Source organism: Leptodactylus fuscus, chromosome 3 (assembly GCF_031893055.1).
Source record: "Leptodactylus fuscus isolate aLepFus1 chromosome 3, aLepFus1.hap2, whole genome shotgun sequence".
In the NCBI taxonomy this organism is placed as follows: domain Eukaryota; kingdom Metazoa; phylum Chordata; class Amphibia; order Anura; family Leptodactylidae; genus Leptodactylus; species Leptodactylus fuscus.
Window position 1 is genome coordinate 169,189,042 of NC_134267.1, and position 18,719 is coordinate 169,207,760.

Here is an 18,719-nt window from a genome sequence, read left to right on the forward strand (position 1 = left end):
GTCCTTTGTTATCTTCAAAATCAAGATGGACTCTTGGGGGCAACACGGTGGCTCAGTGATTAGCACTGCAGCCTTGCAGCACTGGAGTCCTGGGCTCGAATCCTGGCAGGAACAACATCTGCAAGGAGTTTGTATGTTCTCCCCGTGTTTGCATTGATTTCCTCCCATTCTACAAAGACATACTGATAGGAAAAAAAAAGTACATTGCAATTCCTATATGGGGCTCACAATCCACATAAAAAAAAAATAAATCAAGATGGACGCTCAAGTGATTGGAGCGAGTGGTCTCTTCTCATAGCCTGCACATGTCTGCCCTTAACTTTTTCTGTACATCACACAGAAAAAAAATAGCATACAATATAATAAAAGTCTATTAATTACCTGTATCTACTTCTGGCAACATATGTTATTGCTAATGGGATGCAGGTCCTAGACAGCATGCACCTTTCCTGACTGTACTCAGAGATTTTTCTCTTTTGTGTGTCGGGGATCTTTTAGCTGCATCATAATCTGGGGATCTACAGTCCAGCGTACCCTGAATCTCCTATATTAGAGTCACTTGGGCTCTTCTCATCTGCTTCTTGTTGCAGAAATAGATGTAAAGAAACCAGTAGTAGTTATGGATGGGGGGGCAGACTGATCTTTATTGTACACACCCCCTGACTCAGGGAGAAAAATTAAATGTGCGACAGTCATAATGGGGCTATTCGTAGCAGAAAATCTGCTAGGATGCCACATGCTTATACATCCAGGCAACCTTTAAGTTCTGTGTGCGATTGCTCTCACTTTCACAAGAAACATTAGTTAGCTTAGTTTGTGTCAGAACAAGGTGCCAAAATGTGGTATATTTTCTGGCACACAGTGTCACAGCTTAGGCTATGGTATCCCAACCCTTTTTCATACAAGTTGGAAAATTGTCTAAAACACTTAATAAATGTGGTGGAAGGCATGTTAGTCCAGAGTTCTGCTTAGTAAATCTACCCCTGCAATCTCTGTTCTTTATTTATGTTAAACAGTCTGTGTCTTCTACATCTTACCTAGTGTCCCTCCTTCATTGTCCTCCTCCCCATAGAGTCCATAGAATTCAATGTGTTCCTTGGTCACTCATCCTCTAGTCTTCCCTTTAGGACACATTAGGGGGGATGAGCGTTGTTGGGTTACCAAACTTAGGGATCATTCACATCACGCTTTCATCATCAGTTTAACAGATAAGTTTTGCAGAGGCAAAACAACTGATCTGAAAATGGATGAAAACTGATGATCATCCATTTATGTACCGATCAGTTACTGTAGGAAGAAAAAAAGTAGGACAAACCACACTTTTTTTGTCCCACAAAAGAATGAATAGAAATGGATCCATTTATATTTAACATTGACCGTATGTAAACAGATGGTCACCTGTTTCCATCCGCAACTCTGATCCGCTAAAATGATTATCAAAACGTGACGTGAACAGGCCCTAATACACACGGGAACAAGGGGTTTATCAATACTTGCTGGCCTGTTGTGCAAAACCAGAACTAGGCCGAGATTTTATTCTGATTTTTGGGGTTCTGCCATGGCTCCGATTTTGAGAGGGCTTTGCAGTATATTTCCTCCAGGAGTGTTTATTATCAGGTGGGCAAGCTGCCTTTACAAATACATAAATCTATAGAGTCAAGGAGAACAAGAAAGTTATAAAATAAAAGTGATCAAGAAAATTGGGGTGTGTCAGGAGTTCCCCTTTACGAATAGAAGTCACTTGTAATCTGATGCAAGAGTACAGTGCAGCAATCCACAGACCATGCCAGGCAAAAGACAGTAACATACAAAACAAATGTTTAAAGTTTATTTTACATATTTATACATAAAACCTTTGACTGTGACCTTTCCTTTTAATCCAGTTGAATAATACAATAGCACATCTAAAAATGGAAGTCAGAAAATCAACATTCACAAAATGTTGACAACTGATTGAATTATACAAGATACAGAAAGCTACAATTTTACGATGAGGCAGGCGTGTAGTTGTTGACTTGTTTAGCACCGTCAATAACATTTGTGTTTGAGAACTACAGTGAAGGAGAAGAAAAGGTAGTTATAGGTAAAATACTGATCAACCAAAAATATTTGCAAATGAAAAAAATAAATACAATTTGTAACTATTATCTGTCTCTTTATCCATAGTCTGTAATGGCATAAGTACTGTACATATATAGATTCTTAATAAAATGCCGGGTATTAAGTGGCACGAGTAAAAAGTTAAAATAAATTAGGAAGCAGAGGCCAAATCACTGGACAAAAAGCTTCAGACATCATCAAAGACTAACACTGATTTTTCTTGTGTATCATCTTGAGCATCAGCATTTTGACAACCACAAAAGCAAAATTAAAGTTTAGCTTGTTCCTAATGTTCAATGGCTTTTTGCTTTATTTTGTTGGCATTTTCTCTGCCATGTGCTTCTGCTGACTTTCAGCATGTCTGTGGAAAAGAAAAAACAAAAACAGTTAGCCTTATATACAAGAGCTACTTTCTTTACACGCAAGTGTAACTAAACTTTCAACCAAGTTTAGACTTTTATGAATTTTTGGTCCTTCCAGTAAAATCCTGTGCTGAAATCCACTTTCTGTTCCTTATTTATTCTTTCCTGTTTCTATATTGTCAGCTGAAATCTGTACACTGCTTTCATGAGTAGTAAGGGTGGGCAGGTTCCTGTACACTGTCTACCAATAAGTATTTGGACACCCATGAAAATGTAGATATCTGCGGTCGTGATTTACATCACACCTTGGTCCCAGGGCATGGTAAACTCAATGCTGAAGCCTATTGCACTATTTTAGATAACAGTGTGCTTCCTATATTCTGGCGGTTCTATGGGTCAGACTAATGTTACTTCCAAGATGACAATGCCAGCTGTCATGTAGCGAGGTCTACCATGGCTTGGTACAGTGACAATCAGGTTAACTGACTGGACTGGCCTGCCCAGAGCCCAGGCTTGATCCCTATCGAGTTGGATCGCCGAACAAAGAGGTGCAGTAGCCGTCCAAAATCGGTGACAGAACTTACCTGTCTTCTCCAAGCCGAACAGAATAAAATACCACTAGCCATCCTACAAGGACTTGTGGAAAGCATGCCCCCGGAGGGCTGAGGCTGTAATCGCCGTTCAAGGAGGCTCTACAAACTATTGAATATGAATAAATGTGGTTTTCTATTCTACCACAGGTGTCCAAATACTTACAGGTAGACAGTGTATAATGGAGAGGGAGGGTCACTTCAAACAATTATATATCTCTTAGGCACTTTAAAAACTAGAACATAGATTAATAATAATAATTTTTTTTAAGTTAGTGATAAGTCACTTATTCATTTCTCTTTTTAATGTTCTCTTAAGTCTTATAAGACACCAAGACTGCAGCTCTACCCTTAACACTTCCAGAGATATTACCAGTTAAGCATAAGCATGCCAATCCTTGCCGTGTTTTTTAATCCTGATCTCCACAAATACAACAGGTAGAACTTGTGATATTGGTGTCATAACAAAACTGATAAAGTTTTCAGATGACAATAGATATTCATCTAAAGTGACCCCCCCCCCCCTTAGCTTTTTCTGCATTACATAGGAGCTGCCAACATAAAACTCCAATGAAAAGCAGTGCACAGATATCGGCCGACAATAGAAAACCAGAAGAGAATAAATATGGAACAGAATGTGTATTTCAATGGAGGATTTCCCAGTTAGGAGTAAAAATTTATGAAATAAAATATTTATTAATGTCACAAATGCTGAAAGAAAATCAAACGTTGTAGCCGTCTTGGTCTGCTATGAGCCCCTATCACAAAGACATGCTTGGAATTATGTATTTTCCTATGGTGTCATTCAGTATTTTTATGCAGAAAGCTATTTTTAAAAATACCACTGCAGTTTTTGTTGAAGTTTTTTTTGAGTCAAAGCCAGAAAGTAGATCCATCAGAAAAGGGAAGTATAAGTCCTTCCATTATATTTCTCTTTCCTTATGAATCCATACCTGGCTTGGGCTTAAATAACTTCTTAATAAACTGGAGTCGCAGTCTCGGCTATTGTCAGAATGATGCTGTTTTACTTACTATTCTTTAACTGTCAGAACAAGAGTGACCCAAATGTACAACATACAGTAAATATATAAGAGCCTGTGCTGCAGTGAGCAACAAAGTCCAGTGCACTCCTATTTGTTCTGGCTGGGATGTTTGCCTATGAGCTCATGGAGAATGGCAATGCCAGTATTAGGACTGTGCGCTCAACAAACAGCTGAAACACAGACTTAATAATAAATTATCTGTGTCCAAGCGCAGGATGTGAGAAGAGACTGCAATGTCCATCAGTAACATTGACTCACACAGTGTTAAATTGGTTAGCCTAAGCGTATCAATACATAGTCACACAAAGTGTCTTACATGTACATAAGGACAACTCCATGCCCAGAAAAAGTCTACCGGGGTATTACATCTACCCTCTGCATGAGTAAAGGCAGCAAGGCACATGAAACCAGTTCTGTAAGACAAGTGATCTGTGTCCTATCTATAGCTGTTCTTCTCTAAACAAGTGGAATTATAAGTATTTGAGGAGAACCTCTCTGTACTCAAGAAAAGTATAAGATATTATAGGAGAAACTAATGTGTTCACCGGTTCTGATAAAGCGGTGTCAAAAATAACAAAGTCCTCAATAAAAGGCTTGGCTCTTCTCAGAGGAAATCATTCAGTTTTTCTGTTGTGTAATACAAACAGAAAAATGTAACACTAAACATTTGTGCTGGTCATTGAACACTAAAGATGGATCTGTCCAATGACCGGCACAGAGGAGCCCAACAGATCCCACTGACTATAAAGAGGACCACCAAGTATCTGTTATGGTGGCTGTCATTTTTCTATGCAAAAAAAAATCCCTTTTGTGGGAGTTTTTTGTTCGGGGCTTTTGACAAAATCTAAAAGATACACTTCATAAAGGTTAGGACCTGTGTGCACCATGGCCAGCATCATTTAGATTTCCATGGAATGGATATATGACAAAAGAGAAAATTATTAGTATATGTCTGACTGATAGCCTGAACTGCATTGGGAATCATATGAGGGTAGGCTTTCCAATACCGAAAATCACCGAAAATGAATACTTTTAGGAGTCAGTGGTAGATGTGCACAACTGTTTGAGATTTTCCTGGCACACATGCTGAACATGGTGTGAACAGAGGCTTAATGTGTGTGCTCACTGACGATGGGATAAGTGTTTATTTTAAAAAAGCCTATGAAACCTACAATGAAACCTAGTGCTCAATGCAAATCATCACTATAGAATAAAATAAGAATTATACTATTCATGTAAACTTGAAATACTCTTTTTAACACGTAACTGTAATGTTCCTTTCTGCTTAAATAAGTGAAGTGTACAATCCATTTACATGTAATAAATTAATATGAGCTACAATGAAGAAGTGATAGGAAAATGTGAACAAATATACCACTTCACACTGACAACAGGCACTACATAAAAGAAACCAGTAGATGTCAGTGTCTTACAGGCTTTGAAAATAAAATATTTGTCTTATCTATTAGAGAACTACTTCTTGTACGTCCTTACAAATAAAGATGCAGCTGTGATCGGATCTCCTTGTTTTACTATTGTGTCCTGCTCTTCACTATATCCAGTTATGTCCCTGACCCATTCTTCCTATTGTATTTGGGTTCAAGAGCTATAGAAAGTAAAAGCTACAAAAGCCAAGGCTTCATAGAAATGCTCTACCTAGCCTATGGCTCCTATTGCTGGATTTTTCATGAATTTCATTGCAGCGCTTAATCTAGGACTGCCCTAAGGGTAAGTTCACACAGGGTTTTTTGGTCAGGATTTTGAGGCCGTATTCGCCTCAAAATCCTGACAAAAAGACAGGGAGCCAGTCAGGTCTTTTTTCCGGGAGCCGTTTGGAACCTGAGGCAGCCACCAAAATCATATGAATTTTTACAGTCTACTAACTGACAAGAAAGAACACTACGGCAATGCAGTCTGGAACAACATTTTGCCTATGTGCTGTCCTCTCTACCAACAATATTCCTTCTACCAAGTAAAGACACAAAATAATAGTCAATTGTTTTAATCTGTCATTAGGACGTTATGTACAAAATAGTAATCTTACCTTGTCAAGTCTTCAATATCTACAAGCATTGCATCTTGTTCCATGTGCAATTCATCACGGATAAGGAGAAGCTGAACTAGCTCTTCATTCAAGCCTGGGAAGAAAACACTCATATCATATATATTGCATAGAAAGAGGTCAGTACAATCTGGGGGACTAAACTATGGAAAGTGCCAAAGAATACTCTGTACACAAATCTCTGGACTGTGCAGTCTTGTAATGGTTTCTGCTCCCTAACTCTATAACCCCTCTGTGTCCAAGACATTCTTCGCCTTAGGAGCCATAAAAAAATGTCATCTTGCCATTCCATACCTAATATCATTGCAGGGCAAGATGTAGCTACAAGCTTTTTTGGGTTATAGTATCGTATAATCTTCATTAATTCAATTTTGGAGTGACATGCAAAACAAGCAAACACACACCATTCCTTGTTTCAATGTAGTTCATTGCTAGCAATAAATTAGGGTTGGGCAAATAATCGAAAAATAGCTGAAATGGAAAGTCAGCTTGGCCATGGATGTGAACTTGCTTATATTGATGCATGCTATCCTGCCACACTGCAATTTGCTAATGGATATGTCACACAACGTATTATTTATTTCACTTGCTTATATGTCACCAACATATTTTGCAGCGAAAAACTGTCAGTCTCTGTCCCATATGGGGCACACAATCTCACTTTGCTATAAGTATGTGAGAAACCCCATGAAACACAAGGAGAACATACAAAATCCATGCAGATGTTATCTAGAACTCCAGTGCTGACCAGTAAGCAAGATGGGGCATATACTGTAGATCAGGGGTGCTCACACTTTTTCAGCGTGAGCTACTTTATTAGCTACCAAGGCAAAAGCTCTACTAGGGCGGGGCCGGGGGCGGGCCTGTGGGCGGGGTCAGGCGGGCCTGTGGGCCGGGCGTGTCTGTGGGCCGGGCATGTGGGCGGGGCCGGGTGGATCGCGAGAGCAAGAAAGCGGCGTTCTGTGGCTGCCCAGGGATCCCCGCTGTCTGCTTCTTCACAGTGCAGGCTGATAGTTATCTCTGGACACTGGCAGGCTGGGGCTGCGTCAGCCAGTGTCCAGAGATGACTCTCAGCCTGCACTGTGAACAAACAGACACCAGGGATCCCTGCATCCCGCGATCAACCCATACGTCCTTTGCGATCTACCAGTAGATCGCGATCGACGTATTGGGCACCCCTGCTGTAGATAGTGTTTGTGGCATGTAAAATGGGAGTGTGCTAAAATCGTCATAATAAAGGTAAAATGTTAATTTCGATTTGGGTCATAATTGCCCAGCCCTACCATAAGTGCATACAGTATTTTTACTGTCATGAGCTGGCGTCAATTTTAGGGTAGAGAGGGGATGTGTCTGATTTATTAGGAGGCGTACACCTAGCTTTAAATCAGGTGAATTACTACGCTACGGTGCCATATCTGTTAACACATGATGGGCTTCATCAGTGGCCTATACCGAAAAAAAAAAAATTGGCTCAGTTTATATTTCTGAACTTAATATATTATTAAAATAAGCCTAAAAAAAAGGATATCAATCTCCTGTAGGAGCTGCCTCTACTAATGCACTTCACCGCTAATTGAGTAGTGGAGATGGAGCTTGGAGAAACTACTTTAAGACAAGAACAATTACTTACTTTCAATCTGAGAGTGAAGGTCATTGACAATAACCTGTAACTGGCCAATGGTCATATCCCTCAGGTCCGTAGGCTTCAAGCTTCTCTTCATCAAGCATTCACTAATGTGCGGCATGTGCGGTAACTACAAAGGATAAAGAGGCAAAGTAAGGTTGGAGTAGTAAAATATTCATCCAGCAGATGGCAGCAGACGTCCATACTGTGTAACAAGGTAGCATTTATCTACTGTAGGTACATTTAGAATAACACTATAAATATATGAAAATACCAAGTACAATGCTAAATGGTAAATATACGTTGGTCATCTTACAGATAGACGTCACACATACCTGCCTCCTAGTGAACCTCAATACCGAATTATATATATATATATATATATATATATATATATATATATATATATATATATATATATATATATATGAAACATGAACCTTATTACCCAGTGGGTATGCCAAAGATGTATACTATGATGTGAATACCTCTTTACATAACAAATATTTCAGAATAATTTCAGACATGATTATTTTTGCAATTTTCACAAGAACACCAGATGGCACAATTTTGTCTAAAACTGGCCCAGGTTTTACACCATGAGGCCCCATGCACATGACTGTAGTTCTGGTCAGTGGGCTATTTTTTTTTCTTTAACAGATAGTACACTGATCCATTCTTTTCTATGGCCCTATACACACAACGGTCTGTTTTTGGGGCTAGGAGCCAGGACACAAAACTCAGGACAGGTCGTATTTATCACTATTCTGTGGGGTGGGCTCATGAAAAGCAAAGATGGCAGGTGGAAACCTTCTGTGTACTGTCTGTTCAATTTTCTCATGGACCCATACTGTTTGTGTGCCTTTATCCTAAACTATCTATAGGCCTTAAACAATATGTTAATATAATTTTTACAAAGCAGCGCTGCCATCAGTCTGAACAGTATCTTTGTACATTCTGAGGTGCTCGCATGATGGTGGCAAAAAAGTTGTGCCATATACTGATAATTTGAAGGTTTTTACACTTTTAGGTTAGGCTCACTACTGTTATTTAAGGTCTTATTTAGGCTCATGTGTCATTGGCTAGAAGCAAGGGACATGAAGAGACTGATGTAGATGTAGCCCCTCGGTCTGGTGTCGTATGCATTCTCTGTCATGAACAAAACAAGGAAGAAAAAGCATCCGTCATGTTTTTCACAATAGTGTCAATGGGAATAGACACAGACAGAGGGGAGTGTAAAAAATGCCCAGGGGTGCCTGTTGCACCAGCTAAAAGTAAGGGGATTGAGTTTGCCCCTATGTTTTATACGGTCTCTTAATGTTACTGTCTATCAACACTTTGCACAGCTTGTATTTGACTGTAAAACACTGTACAGAAAACACCATGTGTTGGATACTGATGGTCTATCATAAGAAATAGCCATTGGTATATAAGCTACCGGGGTGCCCAGAAAACCTCTAATAAACAGCTCTATTCTTATCCAGAGGATGTACAAACATAATACTTCTAAGGACAGGCCAGAGGTTTGTCCTACTGACATGACCGGCTCATATTTTGCCTGGACTCACAGTATAGCATATACATGCATGCTTTAAGTCTACATGGGTGCATACTTTGTGACTGAGTAAGAGATGGAAATATTTCATAAAGTGCACCCTTCAGTACTTCTCTCAGCGACCTCTTATCCTCTGGTATTTGGAAGTGTAATACATTTCACTTTACACACTTTTTGACTTACAAGATCTGCAACAGGAGATTTTTTCCGATTCTGCTTTTCCACCTCCACCTGCATCTTAGCCATAGGTTTCACCATAGCCAATGCCATCTTGGCTTCAGCCTGCAGTTTCTTCTGCCGGGAGATAAAATCCATGTCTTCAAAGGATTCAGACTCCTCCTCAGTGGTGTCTCTGTCTGAGTAAGAAGAACTCTGCTTGCTCTACATAAAACAAATTATAGAGATAAAAAAGGCTTTAGCATTGATTCTGTACATGTCAATAAAATAGCCGTTTAATATATGAATACATTATACTATATTTAAAGGGTTTGTCCACAAATGCAACTTATCTCTTATTTACAGAACAGGAGATAAGTTGCAGATCTGTGGGGGTTTGATGGATGAAGCTCCTCATTGATCAAAAGAACCAGTATGGTATGTATCCCCCTTTGAATGGACCAGCAGTCGAGTGGGCATACTGCTGCTCCATTGATTTGTATGAGATAAGCTTCGGATGACCTGCGTTTTTGGACAACACAGCATGACACAGCTTTAGAATAGTGAATGTTTTAATTAAATATTTAATAGAGCATGAAAAACAAAAACACAGCAAAAACTCAATGAAAACGCTTTAAAAAAATAAATGCGCAGTTTTGCAGATTTTTTTTCCAGAGTATTTTTTACCTGTGTGGATTTGCTTCTTCTAAATCTTAGAAGGAACAAACATCCACTAGAGAAAGTTAAATATTATCAGAATAAGGCCTTGTTCACTCATCAGTATTTTTCATCAGTGATTGTATACCAAACACAGAGCAGGTGTAAATCTTTCCATTATGCCATATACCTGTATAGTCTGCACAACTACTTTTGGGTTACAGAGGACCACAACTGGTATATTTTCTCTAGTCTGTAACATTTCCATTAGTAATAGCACCCAATATGCTGTTTATGCTCTCCACTGTCAGGTGGGTGGCTCCAGACTCTCTGCTCCAGCACAGGACCATCCACCTGACACTAGAGAACTTAATTAGCATACTGGGCACTGAACCTAAATGTACTGATTGCTTAGGGTAGGGGGCTAGAGAAAATTACTATGGTGCAGGAATCAATAAACCGGTACCTATGGTAGGATATAAAGAGCTGGAGAAGATGGTGGCGGTAAAAGGTCTTGTTTAAAAACAAGTGACAAAGTATGACATGTGAATAAGGCCTTAAAAGGATGTTCCTACATTAGAGATTTAACAGATAATCATAAGATACTCTATGAAAGCCCATTCATCAGGTGGTACAGGGATTGATGAACCCCATTTTGTAGATATGTGCTGGTGCCAGAGGTGGAACCCACATCTATCTGTGACTTATAACGTATATTGTTAATAAATATGAGGGAATGCTCTTTGCACCACAGCTCATTCCAGACCTCAATGTAAAGCATTGCCCAAGATATCTCACAGTTCCCTGCTAAAAGATGTACGTCATTATTAATCTCACCATTGGGGATAATGGGGTATCCAGGCTAGTTTCAGTCTTGCTGTCATCAGCATCGCTGTCCTTGTCACTCCCACTATCATTTACAAAACAGATCTGTAAATTCATCCCACTTTGCAGCCTGGAGAATAAAGATAAGAGATATACATTTTAATGATATCAATCTTCATAGCATCCCTGATACCTATAGTTCAGCTGAGGAGCAGGGAATCATAACGAAAATAAGGCCCAGATATATTTCTATAGCACCAACATAATCCACAGTGTTGTATGCAAAGTACCTGTTTTAGATCAGGTACCATATATTATACATGCATGTTTAATCTATCCATCTCTCTCTCTATCTATATACTGTATTTATTTATATACACACACTATATATGTATACACACACCCAGGCACGTGATAGGTTACAGATATTACAGTCACATGTAATAGTTTTCACTGGCCTCAACAACTACAGAATAACTTCCCTCAGCTAGCACGCTTTCATGCAGAACTGTGGAAATTGCATTGATCCCTGGATATGATGAGGTTTACATTTTTGGACAGTTTCTAAAAACTGATCGGTTTTCATGGGAAACCTACAAACCAATCTGTGCAGTATACAGTACAGATAAGAGACCGCATGCACAGTGGTAAGGAGTAAATGTAAACTATTGAAATGTTCTAGTTGCAGATTGACTGACTGACCACTTGGTGGCGCTGTTTGCTTGCCAGTCACAGATACATCCCGGGTCCATAGAAAAGCACCAGCATTCTGGAGAATAACCTGCACCCATACATAGAAGAACTAATTATAAGGATCATAAAACATCTTTCTAATCCCCGACTGACATCATCCATTCCAGAGTCCCCCTGTGTCCAAATGGTTATAGACCAAGGCAAGCAGGCAGATAGATGGAGTATACAAGCCTATAAAACTCAATATGGTGTTATAAGTGAGTTTATAATGCAAAACCAATTTTCCTTGGTGGTAACATAATGGCATAGTTTGTAAATCTAAAAGAAAAACAAAAATATATAGATCCCCCTCCCTTCATGATAGACATAAAAAATCCCTGGATCAATGATCCATCTCCAGTAATCTGGTTATTTACCCATCTGGACCCTTTAAACTCTTCTCGTGAGCTCACCATGACAACTTCTAGAACAAATAATAGCAAAATAACCAAAAACAAAAGTCCGCTCAGTTAGCAAGGAGTATATCAATTATTTTACCCATCCAAAATACAGTGGACGGTAGAGGGATATGTGACAAGTATCTCACAGCTTCCTGCATTATTACACACCGCACCTTGGAAACTAGCACAGGTGAAGTGGAGGAGGCGAAGGGATGTGTATGGACCGGACAGCCATACATGTAAAATACTTATATACTTGTATTGTATACTTGTATAGCGTACACTTTCATTTGACAAGTAGTTGATCCCCCAGTCCTAGTTACACTGCTGGGTATGATGAGACCTCTGATATAGTTACATATAGTTATTAGGTTGTCCCTCGTCTGTCTTCCTCTAAACTAAACAAACCTAATGTCATAGCTATGACTAAGGGACCGTTTCCCATATCACCTGAAATGCGTAAGCTGTATTTTTGTTGTTTCTTCATGTGGATCCATGTTTTTGTAGATGTTTTTTAACCTTTTGAGTAAAAGTAAAATTTTATCAAATTTTGGACCTGCGGGAGTGAATGCCCCTCTTTTTTCCCTGCATTTTGTATCCTGTTAAACAGCCTGGGAGATACTCCATGCAGTCTGCTTCTGCTCATATATGTTCCTCCCACTGAAGGATGTATTAATATGGTAGTAGCAACACACAATTTTGTTTTTTCAACCCTAATTTCACATGATAATCTTTCCGGGCACTGTAGTTCACCCATTCCTATTTATATCATACTTTCAAACTTTGGTTGCACAGCTTTCAATCCATTCAAGCTCTATTACGTCTTCATTAGACATGGTTGCCCAAGATTCTACATTCAACTGACTAGTGATGTGTAACCCAATAAAGGTACATTGTACCATGTACATCTGCCAGCTGCCTGACACTGGCTCCTACAGTTTTGCTACTGTTGATTAAAATTCCTATATCCTTTTCCAGGCCAGATTTACCTATTGTTTCTCCATCTGGTATGTCATCTTGGCAGGTATTTTATTTCCTATGTGTATAACCTCATGCTGGTGGCATGTATGGGTTTACACAGATGATAGGGGGGTCAGTGAACGACAGTACCTTTTTCTTTCAACTCCATTAATTGATTACGGATCTGTCAAATCTTTTTGCAACCTTCCTACTTCATAAGATCAGTAAAAACTCATGTGGCTAGCACTGACACCTTGTAGTACTGTAGTCAATGAGTACAATGAGAACAAAGACAGTATCTACAGGAGGTTTGTAAGTTTTCTAGTGTTCCCCCTATACTTCTCCCACACTCCAAAAACATACTTCTAAGTCACAACTGGCTTCCTGGGAAATTGGCCTCATGTGAATGAGGGTCTGATACAGGGAATCCAGGGTGTAATAGGATAATAATGTACAACATACAAAATGGAGGAGCAGATAGACATTCAGGTTTATATAGGAAATTAGCAGCAATTACCATTGTGTATCCTTTGTTACATCCCTCTCATTACACTGGCAATCACATGTAAAGAAGCTTTGTTCTCAATGGAGAAAATTGCACATTATATCAGAGTGACTATGTAATCCCAGATTTTCATTTTAATCCAATTTGCAAGCAGTGATATTACTATTTTCTCAGAAGGTAGATGACTGGCTGCAAACACAATGGAAGCTAATGAACTGGGCCTTTATGGTGTTGGCTATACTGTTAGAAGATTCCCCATCCTCACTGGCACTGTATAATCTGAGAATGGGAAGATTTCCTCTTTATGAGTAAACTAGAGTCTGACTTCCCATTTTACATGTAGTACATATGATCTCAGGGGTATGTTAAGTCTGTTCCACCAGATAATCCAGGGTTTGCCAATGTCTTTAATGAAAAGGAACAGGTCACATTAAAAAGTTGATCCGAGTCAGTTAAGCTGGCACCATGTTATAGAGCTGGAGCAGCTGGGCAGATTTATGTATAGATTTTTGTTAAAAAAAAGTTAAAAATATATCTGTACACCTAAAATCCTGCCTGTTCTGGCCATAGGAGTCCAGTGGGTGGTCCTAATCAGTGATCTATAGATACCTTTGTATGCATACATGCTCATTGAACGATGGTTGTCAATCACTGTGTGACTCCACCCACTCAACTCCTAAACCCTAGAATGAGCAGGGTTTCAGTAAGTTATAAAGAACTGATTTTTTTTTTTTTTTTTTTTTTTTTACAAAAACTATATAATCAATTTGTTCAGTGACAGGTTCCCTTTAATATCAGTGAAAATGGAGCCAAAGATCCCAAAAATAAGATAAAGGCTTAATATGTCCCAAAACATAATGTTAAATAACTAGATAATATAATTATTGAAGAGGATTTCTGGCTCAAATGGAGTTTTCATAATGATGCTCTATCCATAGGATAGGTCATTAGTATATATGATATCTGAGGGTCCGACACCTGGACCCTGTATAGCAGCCTGCAGGCGCTAGAAGATACAGCAGTGGACGGGGACCGCTTGCAGTCTGTTGCTATTCATGTAATAGGAGAGGCAATGCATTTCATCGAAACCACCACTATACAGCGGATTGGCCTCCTCTTCTACTTCTATTACTCATCAGTACGAAAAATCCACTTGGTGCCAGAAAATCCCTGTAAATGGAACTATTAAAAGGGAACCTGTCTACCCTAAAATGTCCCCTGCATGGGTAGCATCAAATAATGACTTTTGGTGCAGCTAAAATTACATGTTACTTATATTCTGCAGGTTGTTACAATTAGGACAATACTATCAACTTATGTTTTTCTTATGTTTTAACACCTTATAAAATGAAATAAAATCAAAAACGTTGGAAAGGGCACTTTTAACCTTTATATTTTTATATTTTATTTTTTAAACTTTTTAAATTTCTTTTTTACTTTTATGAGCAGCCACCATGTTTAAAGACCCAATATCCAATGTAATAGTAGGGTGGATGTTAGGAAAGAGTTAAAACTTTAGATTGGCATATTATTGTGCTAAATCACACCCTGCGTAGCGTGATTGACATGTCCCTCACTGTCACACATCAGCCTGAACGAAGGCGGACGCTGATGACGCTGTTCCCCTCCCCATGTGACTAGTTAAGGTAAATTTGCAAATGTCAATCTAAGGTATTAAAAGCTTATAACTTCACTTTTCAGAAACAGAAATCTTAGTGAGTGGCACCATATGAAAGGTTATTACTTCATGCTGGGTCAGTTTAGGGTGGAAAAAACACCTGATTGGTTCCCTTTAAAGCCTGTGCCAGTCCTTAAGTTGCACATTAATATCTATCCAGTATGATTGTGCTTGAAGTTACTGGCCCAACGCCAGCAGCTCCTCTTCTGAACGCCTTCTGTCATGTGTTCTGGCACTTCAGCCGAGTCTAAAATTGTGTGGATCTAAATCGCCATCCATATCGTAACTACAATTCTACAAGGTAACACATACACAGATGATGATAAGTACATGGTGTGAGGTGACAGGGATCATTCCCACACAACACTCCAATATCCAGATTGCACAGGGGGGCCAAGCATGTGTATGATGTTGGATTCTAACAGTGTCACTGGGCTATTTCCATTTCTATAGCGGTATATATATACTATACACACATATATACACAAAAATAAGATGATGCTATGCCACCAACATTATACCTGGAAGACAGACTCGGTTTCCCACTTTTGCTGCAGCTGGTATAGAGGCCGGGGCCATCATCGAAAAAACTTCCCAGTGCCAACTTTTGCCTGATGGATTCTCTTTCATTCTTCTGAGCCTAATAAAAGACACAAAATAGATAAGTAAGGAAAAGTACAGAAGATGAATACATGTGTAGTAAAAATTGTGTATATTAAATAGAGTCTACTACCTCCCTTAGGCATATTCAACTCTTACCTCTGTGCTATAGAGCACATTACAGTGAGAAGTAGCATATCTTTGCCATATATGTTACTTTTGCAGATTTGGAGAAAAACATCTTTTTGAACGGTTATGCAAATTAAGCAGTTGGTGCACTGGGGGCGGGCCTTCAGCTCCAAGAAACACTGTCTTTTCCAATCAGCACCCTACCATATCCTGCCTGCACTATCCTTTGCAGCGAGAGTTAGGTTTTCCCACTGCTATGACATAACACATCTGTCTTTAGTAACAAGAGCAGTGCTCCCAGGGCTGAAGATCCTCCCCTAGTGCACCAACTGCCTCATACACATGACAATTCAAGTTAGTTTTTCTCCAAATCTACAAAAGTGACATAAACAGCATACCTTTGTTATGTATTACTGTCATGTGGGTGTGGCAGGTTAATTTAAATCCTGATATATCTAAATGTAAACAGATGATGAACTGTAGGTATTAAGTTTTTTGTTTTTTAACAGTTACAATATTTTACATATTTTATTTTGTTCTTCTAGCCATTTAACTTCATATGTATTGCTAGAAATATAATAGTATAACATTTATAGTTCAGGTATTGTCTAAAATTGGTCTTAGTAACTAACATGTACAACAAGTTTACTGAATATAAGCAATCATCTATTGAACTTCTACTTTATAAAGAGTCATTGCTCTACAATGGATGAAAATGACAAAAATACCAATAAATTAATCATACACAATAAACACACATTGCGTATAATTAAAGGGTTATAGGAAGAAGCACTGGCCATTACAAGGGACTTTGCAGGACTTTGTGTCTGGCTAAAAAAAACGGTTTCCCCGTGGACAGGCAGAAGGCGCACACACACGGTCACCTTTACAAACCCATTCAAATGAATGGGTTTTAAAAGTGACCGCCGGGTTTCCGTCCCCTGTCCAGTTTTGCTGGTGCTGAAGACGGGAACCTGGCAGAATGCACAAACTGGAGAACGAGCGCAAGTGTGAAAGCCCCTTAATTCTATTTTCTATGTCCTCTGCATATATGGCGATATGTCCTCTATACAAGACAAAAATACATAAAGAATACAGGCAATGGGGTACCCTGAACTGAACATGTGACATTACAGTGGATAGTGCATTATCTGCATGTCCTTATAGTATCTTAGAGAACAACACAGTAACATGGCATATGAAGAACCATTTTTTATCTCTTGTGAATTCTCATAAAACCCAGAACATCACAACCTGCGTCTCTATAAACATAGATCAGGGCTTTAAAGTTGGGACCAATTTTGGGTAGAGTCGGGGGAAAAAAAAGTTATTGACAGCGGCTTCAAAATAAAATTAATATTTTTAATTATATAATACAATATTGTATGATTAGATACATAATTTGTTACATATTTAGATGTATAGGAATTCAATCCCTAGCTTTTCAGTGAATTATAGGATATTTACTCCTGTAAGCCACTTATGAAGGAGTCAGTGGTTGAGTGGTTTGGCTTACTGACTCCACAGCCCTGACATAAATAAAGGCCACGATACACTGTAGGACTTACACTGGGCTGCGGGTGTCATATAAGATCTGCAGTAAATAGATCTAGAACATGAACACGTATACAAGCTTTCAATTGGGAAAAAGCAAAACCACACAGATTCCCCATGAACAATATATTTTGTTCCACTTCTGGCTTCTCTGCCGCCCTCTACTTCACTGTGAGAAACAGACCTTACTGTCCCACTTACCCGAGACAAAGAAAAGAATAGACAGCAGTGATCCGTATTACTTTGGCCAGCACTACTAGGATCCTTGCACCACTGATGATCACTTGCACTACAATGCTCATACAGAAAGCTATATCTACAATGAGGGGTCTATTGTCTACTTATAACAGTGTATTTTGTTTTTACATTGTGACATACATAAGCACATAGGATAAGTCGCTTCATACAATTAAAGGGATGTGGATGGTAATCTGGTGTAAGAAGATTAACAACCCATGGCCCATATCTCAGACAACTCCTCTCCTGTGTTTTATGACATGAACAAATCTCCAGAATAAAACACCTTGAGTGAAGTCACAATGTGAAACATTCCTAATAAAAGAAATTAAGCCCTGATTAAATAAAACATCCATGTGTATCAGTGAACGCACAGACATGCCGCAGAAATAAGCTTCTTAGCCATTTTCCACTGACAACATGTCATCCATTTTCCAGCAATAATGTAATCCTTCTGCAGTGAAAGCTCTTGTGCCGAGGCTTTACAACCGCTTGCACTTCCTTTCAACAGCACTGCAATCCACTTTACTAGATCAGGCATTTTCCCAAAGCCATTTTAAAAGACCCCGCAGACGGAACATTACCTTCTCAAACATTATTTTAGCGGCTGAAACCTCAGCTCTGAGTGCAAACAGATTCGGCCGTACAGAAATCCTACTGGTCTCATTGTTATTACTGTGTCATAAAAGAGATCCTAAAAATCAAAAAAATTCCAAAGAAATGCTTTTGCTTTTACTTTGTGCGTATGGTTGCAAGCCCTATGAATTCCTGGATTTGTGTTCATCTTCAATCTTCATTTTTTTTTTTTAAACTATAATGCATTCATAATTGTGATACTTAGGCCTAATTTAGAAATTCATTGCCAAAAAAGTTATTATTTTAATTACTTATATAGTGCTATCTTATTCCGCAGCAATTTACAGATATTGTCAGTCACTGTCCCATACAG

The 18,719-nt window shown here is 38.9% G+C and overlaps 1 protein-coding gene across 4 annotated transcripts in view; it reads right to left on the reverse strand.

The window, feature by feature from the left end:
* Positions 1-1,806: 1,806 nt before the first annotated feature.
* The window catches only part of SCHIP1 (schwannomin interacting protein 1), a 326,728-nt gene continuing 309,815 nt past the window's right edge, over positions 1,807-18,719 (reverse strand). For all 4 annotated transcript variants that reach the window (XM_075268731.1, XM_075268732.1, XM_075268734.1 and 1 more), the window contains 6 exons: positions 15,772-15,890; positions 10,987-11,104; positions 9,520-9,717; positions 7,788-7,911; positions 6,140-6,233; positions 1,807-2,461 (listed from right to left, as the gene is read on the reverse strand). In XM_075268731.1, the coding sequence (XP_075124832.1) occupies positions 2,410-2,461; positions 6,140-6,233; positions 7,788-7,911; positions 9,520-9,717; positions 10,987-11,104; positions 15,772-15,890 (705 nt within the window). In that variant the 3' untranslated portion in view covers positions 1,807-2,409. The remainder of the gene's footprint in view (positions 2,462-6,139; positions 6,234-7,787; positions 7,912-9,519; positions 9,718-10,986; positions 11,105-15,771; positions 15,891-18,719) is intronic.